The following is a 6,907-nucleotide window of genomic DNA, read 5'->3' as shown; positions in this document are numbered from 1 at the left end:
GCTGATGAAAACCTTGCTCCAGTTGCTATCAACTTCTCGAATTCAGAAACCAAACAAGCACTTGGAATTCGCTATTTTAGACTTTGGAATTTCAAGGCACTTCGGCTCTTCACAGCCAAAAAATTAAAAAAAAAAAAGTGTATTTTGTTGGCTCCCATGGTAAGAAGATTTTTAGTCTGAATTTTTACAGCCCAGTTTTCCACTCTGTAAAGGAGGTGAGGTGTGTCTCGTTATACTGCAAAGTTACCTATTACCTGTATTTTTATTAAATTTTATTAATGACACTATTTTAAATCTTTCTTAATACTTTGGAGCTAAGGATCGACTCTGGAAAAGATAAAGCAGAAAAATGTGTCTGTGTGTGGCTATTGCTTTCTCTTCAAAGACAAATATAAACAAATACTTAGTGTTTTCGTAAAGGAGATGCTCTGCCTCCAACTTCAAACCCAGGGCTTAATAAAGACAGTAAAGATAGTCCACTTCACACGGTTAGTGATGCAATTTGCTAACAATGTAAGAGTTTAATTTCAAAGCTCTGCAGGATACTGAAAACTTATTAATACTTTCATGAAGTATTCATTAAGTGAACTTGCATCCGAAATGTTGGGGAAAAATACAAAAGAAAATTATTACTTAACTGTGTGAACAGAATTCTGATTTTACTTCTAGCTTTTACTTATCAGAATCTGTGCATTCTTTCTCGGGTATAAATGCAACAAAATGGGCAAAGGGCTGCTCAAATCCAGAAGCCCGAAGCCTTGCACGTGCAGAATTGCGACTTGATGACTGTTTAGGGAGACCCCAACCATGATTCAGTCCATGAAGCGTCCTGGAAATAAGCTGGTTTTGTACTTCTAAGTTATTTTTATTTGAATCCAACTGACATAAGCCTGACATAAGTGTTGGAAAGTTATGGGGAAAGAAGCACCTCTACTCTTTCAACCTTCACTTATCTGACTGTTCATGGTGCAATCAACTGCCCACATTCTTGCTCAGGCTCCACACTGTGTTTGGCTTTTCTTTTTTATTTTATTTTTTTATTTGTTAAGATTATTTAAGATGACTTTTCTTAAGAGGTTAGAAGGGAACTGCAGAAAAACTACTGCTTCCCAGATTTCACAAGGCACGTTTCTGATTCTCCACACTCACAACCCCTTTAAGAAATAAGCATTTTTAACATCTCAAAGCAGATGTTCTCTAGGCATAGTTTAGATTCCAGGAATAACATTGCTGTCAAGTCAGGAAAGGTCTCTGCCCTCAACAGGTTGTTCAGATAATTGGTAAGAAAAATAAAACCCTATCTGCTCCCACAGTCTTTTTGCTTGTATGTTTGATCTGCTTCTGAGATTTCTGGTCTTTTGAGTCAGAAGCTCACTTCAATTGTATGTTTGTTCAAGCTTTTATGTCTTCTGTGTCAATTTATCCCAGTTCTCAAGTGATGTTACTGTAGTCAAAATAGCAATTATTTCTGTGTTCAGTTGTTGAAAACTTTCAGCTATTTTTTCCCAGTTTGAATTATGTTCACTTTCATGTCTAACAGGTGCAACACTGAAAACACGGAGAGATCTGATGCAGCTCATTGCAGAGCAGAGGGATGTGGATGCTGCTGCTCTTTCAAGGCAAGTTCCATGTAGTTGTCACCAAAAAAAAAAAGAAGAAAAAATCCTTTTATCTGTCTTCTAAGTACATTTTACACTTTGAAGCATTTTTGCCATTGAGAATAACAGAATCCCTAACTGAAGCAGAGAAGGTTTCTTGCTCTTGTATCAGTAAATAATACAGTACTGGAAGCAAAACCGCACGAAGTCAAGCTGGCAAGCATCCACCTCACGTTCAGCACTCTGCCTTCCTGGAGAGCGAGCGTGCTAGAGCCCAGGCTTACAGCAATGCCTTAGCAGAAGCCTCAGACCAAACCAGAACTCGCTGAACAGTTCCCTGGAGAATTTATAATCGAGTAAAGCAAAGACAAACCCAAACAAGCTAGAAATGTCTTACAAAACATTTCACAGCACTGCTGAAATACTCAGACAGACTCCAGTTTTCCTGAGGTCAGTTCTCTGCTTCTCTCCTCTAGGTGATCTTTCCTCCCTTGGTTGTATTTCAGATGTGCTGGATGATTCATCTGAAGGTTAAATTGTTCATAACGTAGGACAATGATTCTCTGCATTTAAGTCACCTAATGCCCAGCAAGGTAATGAAGCATCAAAATTACCCTTCATTCACAGTAATAATGCCTCCTCTGAAAGTATTATGCATGTAAATACACACACACAGAGAAAAAACACAGCTTTCCACCAGAACGTATATGAAGAAGAGAGATTCAAATTTCACACAGACACACAACCCTTCACATCAGTGGCAAATGAAATGAAAACATGACTTAGGAACATTAGGAATATTTTTTACAATAAGGAATATTTTTTACAATTCACGAGTAAAGCAAAAGGAAAGAAGAGTTTTGCCAAGTATGTGACTTTAAAAGATATTCCACAGAAAGCTTTTAGTTTTAGTCTACATTAACATAACGTGTTGATTACCCTATGAATGGCATACTGAAAATTATAAAGATTCAAACACCGCTGACGGCAGACAGATAAACCTCGAACCAGCAGAGGTCAGGATATCATCAGGAGTAGAAGCAGCAGTCAAATACAGAAGCATTACTGTATGGTTATAAAAAGAGACCTGATTTGCAATTTAACACTGGTTTAATAAATACCGTTTCTGTGCTGTCTGAGATAGCATGAATACAACACAGAACTGAGACATTATTTTCCCCTCATAATTTAAGGCTAACTACAAAGCTACAGTGAATCAGAGCTTCAAAACACATACCACAGCAATTGCAAGCTGTCTAATATTTCTGCTCATAGACTCACCACCCTGCTGTGTCCTTCTGATGGAAATTAAATTATATATATACTCACTGTTATTAAATGTAATGGAACATGGCAAGGAAACACAAATATCTCAGGCTGCGTACACATGAAGTAACACAAAACAAAAGGGACCCAGAAGTGCCCTTCTTCTGTGAGAAGCGTTTCTTACCAGCCCTGTGCTGAAACTCAGAATAATTCATTTTCAGAAGCGCTGCTGCTCTGAACACTTGGGGAGCTGAGCTGCCTTAGAACAAGCAATTCCATCCCTTTTCCACGGTCTCTAATGATTTGTGCAGCCAAGAGGGTCAACTTGAAACTCACGGCTTTAAATATTTTATCTTGAGGTTTTTGATACAGAAGATCAATATGGACAAACAAGAAGAAACTGATCTGGTCTTGGAGATAACAAGGGGTCTGACAGACCATGGGGAAATACCAATAGAAACTAGGCCAGAAAAGCAGAAACTCAGTTCCCAAACTTCTCCTCCAGAACCCCCCAGCAGCAGAACGGTTTTTGGACCAGGGTCTGCACTGGTGGACGACAGGTCTGGCATGTCCACAATGCACCTGGCTTGTCAACTCAACACTGCAAGGGAGATCATCACGTGCCAGTGGCAGCCAGGGCCTTTGTCACCATTTACCGCACTAGAAAAGCACGCTACTCTCCTCAGGGGACGGCAACCTTCCCCTCAGCATTAAAGCCACCACCTCGCTCAGATGACTCATCCACCCAGCACAGGCGATGACAGCTCATGACACAGAGACAATAGCTCTCACTCTTTCAGGTCAGAGCTGGGTGTGATCTCTTGAGCAGCTCCGCTTCCTTTACCAGGTCATACAAAGGGTGAGCAGAACTCGCATCTCTCTGGAACTAGTAAGACTGCGTGGGTCCCAAGGGATGTGTGGGAGAGTTAAAATGGCCTTGAGGACCACCGTTCTCGTGGGACTTCGAACACATTTCCTTGGGAATGCAAATCACTAAAACGTTCCATCTCATTTCACAATGGTTTCTATTTAAAAAGTCAAAAATCTGTAAACGTTTACTTCCTAGTCAAAAACTGGGAAGACACTAGACTTACCTTTTCTATTGCTGCATCATGGACTGGAAGCTCCTCTGGACTGAAAACAAAGAAAGTTCATATTACTCTTGGTTAATGTTGGCACAAAATCATTTCTGTACACGTTCTTGCAAGTCATCATTTACAGTAGTACAACACGCAGTAATTGGAGTAACAAGAATTCTGAACTTTACAGAACTAAGACAATGACACACAGGAATCCTTGGAATTTCTTTTCTAAATGCAGTAAAACTCACAATATTTTAAGTACAGAACTAGAATTATTTCAGTCTTAAACCTTCTAAACCAAAGTAGTTGCACAGTTTCAAATAACAAGACTTGACAGAAAGTTTATCCTCTCTTCAGCAAAAGCACCCTGTGCGGTACTACCGATCTCAAATCTCAGACAATTTGTTTGTTTACTAGATAATACTACCTCTAACTTCCGTTTTTCTTATCAAAGAAACTGGTGTTCTTCTAACCAGAAGTAACTGGACCACTTTGATGCCAAATGAGCCTGCCTTCCTTTTACTGCATCATCTGCAGCTTCGCAAAACATACGGCTCGTCTATAAGTAGCGAGACTCCCTTCTGCGCTACAGATCCGACAAATAACACACCCAACAAAACCTGCTTAAAAGGGACTAAAAACCAGGCACTATGTGAAATTCTTCTTGAAAAAAAAGTATTTTTTCTGCTGAGACCTGATAGTACAAAAAAATTCCTGCACACATCATTATAGCTTTCTGTAGCAAGGCCATTAAACCCCAGTATTTCAGACACGTATCAAATCTGTGCAAGGGTGAAAAAGACATCGGGAAAGGCTACAAAAGTAGTTGCTGCTGGAGTCAGTGTAAGAACAGCCTGGTGCAAAGTGTGTGATTTATGTTAGATCTCATTTCATTTAAAAGATAGAGTTGCCAATTTAGAAGTTATATTTTAATAAAGAAAAACACGTGAATTGATTCATGTAATGGAGAAGCTTGCGCCAGTCAACACCTTTTCAGAAACCACACGTAAAAGTCAGAGTTTCCAGTACACAGCCTAGAAACTAATTTAAAAACCAGAAGTGTTTGTTCCTTTTGAACAGCACAATCCATTCATTTAGAAGCACTTTCCAGTTATCTGAAAGTTTTCTTGACAAACATCAAAATACAAAAAAATCTGATTAACACCCACCTAACTACAAACAGCCCAAATCTAGAGCTACCTGAGGTCATGAACGCTATAAAATTTCAGCATTGTGCACATCCCCATGCCACTAAATCTAAAAAGTGAAAGCAGGCTCTTTATATGCAGAACACCACCTAGAAATTAAGATATCTGAACAGAAGTGAAAAAAACAACCAAAGGGGAAGAAAAAACAATTTAACGACCTGCTGAGAGTGGGGTGGGTATGTATTGATTTTAAGCACCAAGATTGCTAAGCCTTTAATATGCCACTTAGAAGTTTTTTATTTTCAGTGACAGTTGCAGGCACTACCTCCACGAGAAGCACCAGTCTCACACAGCAGGAAGAGCACAGAGCAGCCTCATTCTTCATGGCCCTACAAAAATCACACCAGCAGCTGGCTGCGCACGCAAGAAACTCTTTTTCCTCCAGTGCCACCAGCAGCATACGAGACACCTATCTGACAGCGAGACAGTTCCATACCCCTGCAGACTTGCTTACAGCGGACACAGCAACTCCTCTGCTGAACTGGTACCACTTGACAGCCTATCGGCTGATGTGGCGCAGAGGGTACTCACGGGAAAGGTTAATCAAATCTCAGTTTATCATGAAGTGAGAACGAATCACAACAATGCACTCAGGGATTGCTCTTTGCTAATTTTGCAAGTTACTATCGATGGGCAAACAAAAGGTGTGGCTGAATCCCCCGAGCAGCGAAAGGCGGCTCTTTTGCCCTGGGAAGCAGCCACCGTGCTCCCTTACTAAGCTAATCCAGCAGCACAAGTGTGACCCTGTTCCTCCTCATTTCTTTAGCTAGGCACTACCACCACCCACCTATAGGTTTCCAGCACTGACATTCCACAGGAATGCATTAAACCTGCCCCGTGGTTTTGTTCCCCAAGACGCTGCTGGCAGCTGAGCACCAGGAACACAGTTGAGAAGCTGAGTAAATTGCCCCCGGCTGATCCGAAACTCACTGGACTGGAACGCAGGGGATCCGGGAGATCTTCCTCTCAGTTAACTCCATCGCACTAACTACTCGCACACCTCATATTCAAATCCAGGCTGCAAGGACTGACAGAAAAGTACAGCAGGCAGACACTTTCTCCCAAGCCCCTGAAGATATTATGATAAAACCAGTTCCATTTAGCACACATTTTCCATGCAGAAGCACCTTACAGGTTTTTTTTTCTTTACTAAAGGATTAGGTGAGCCCAGACAAATGCAGTTAATGTCCACTAATCAGTGTGATTTTACTGTACCTTTCTTCTTTATAATGATGAATCTTCCCCTACCCTCCCCAGCCTAGCCAGTCTAATCCTCTTACACATTCATTATTTCTTTTAATGCTTCTCCCACTGCCTCCAGCCTATTTAGACTTTTATTTTTTGATGGGTTTTATCTGTGTACGACCTCCAGCACTCCCGTTCTTGGCAGGCCCCGGCCGCCCCGTGCCTGGGTCTGTGATGTCCGCAGGTAGAGCAGTGACTCTTTCATGGGCACCCCCTTGCCGTGAGGAAGGAGCTTGCGTGCCCTTGTGGGGTTGAGAGCTGTGCTGGTGGTGGCATGTGCCTCCGGTGGGGTCTCCCAAGCCAGACAGGTCTCAACTGAAGGGTCAGACAAAATGTGTCCACGGGCAGGATGGGCTCAACCATCCTACAAGAAGGACAACTCTGACTCCAAACCCGGGCAGATGGAGCTCGTTTAGCCTTGTAAGGCTCATCCATCATCTAAGAGAAGGACACTCTAACCAAACCTACGACCCGAGGACTTCGCTGTCACCGTCCAAGCTCGCTAGGC

At 41.7% G+C, this 6,907-nt stretch overlaps 1 protein-coding gene across 1 annotated transcript in view; it reads right to left on the bottom strand.

The window, feature by feature from the left end:
* The window catches only part of LOC104495440 (USP6 N-terminal-like protein), a gene marked incomplete at both ends in the record, with an annotated part of 51,746 nt that overhangs the window by 27,373 nt on the left and 17,466 nt on the right, over nucleotides 1–6,907 (bottom strand). The window contains one exon of the mRNA XM_010138408.1: nucleotides 3,959–3,998. Coding sequence (XP_010136710.1) covers nucleotides 3,959–3,998 — 40 coding nt within the window. The remainder of the gene's footprint in view (nucleotides 1–3,958; nucleotides 3,999–6,907) is intronic.

This window comes from Buceros rhinoceros, unplaced genomic scaffold, assembly GCF_000710305.1.
Source record: "Buceros rhinoceros silvestris isolate BGI_N320 unplaced genomic scaffold, ASM71030v1 scaffold10266, whole genome shotgun sequence".
Lineage (NCBI taxonomy): Eukaryota > Metazoa > Chordata > Aves > Bucerotiformes > Bucerotidae > Buceros > Buceros rhinoceros.
This window is presented reverse-complemented; position numbering and strand designations above follow the sequence as displayed.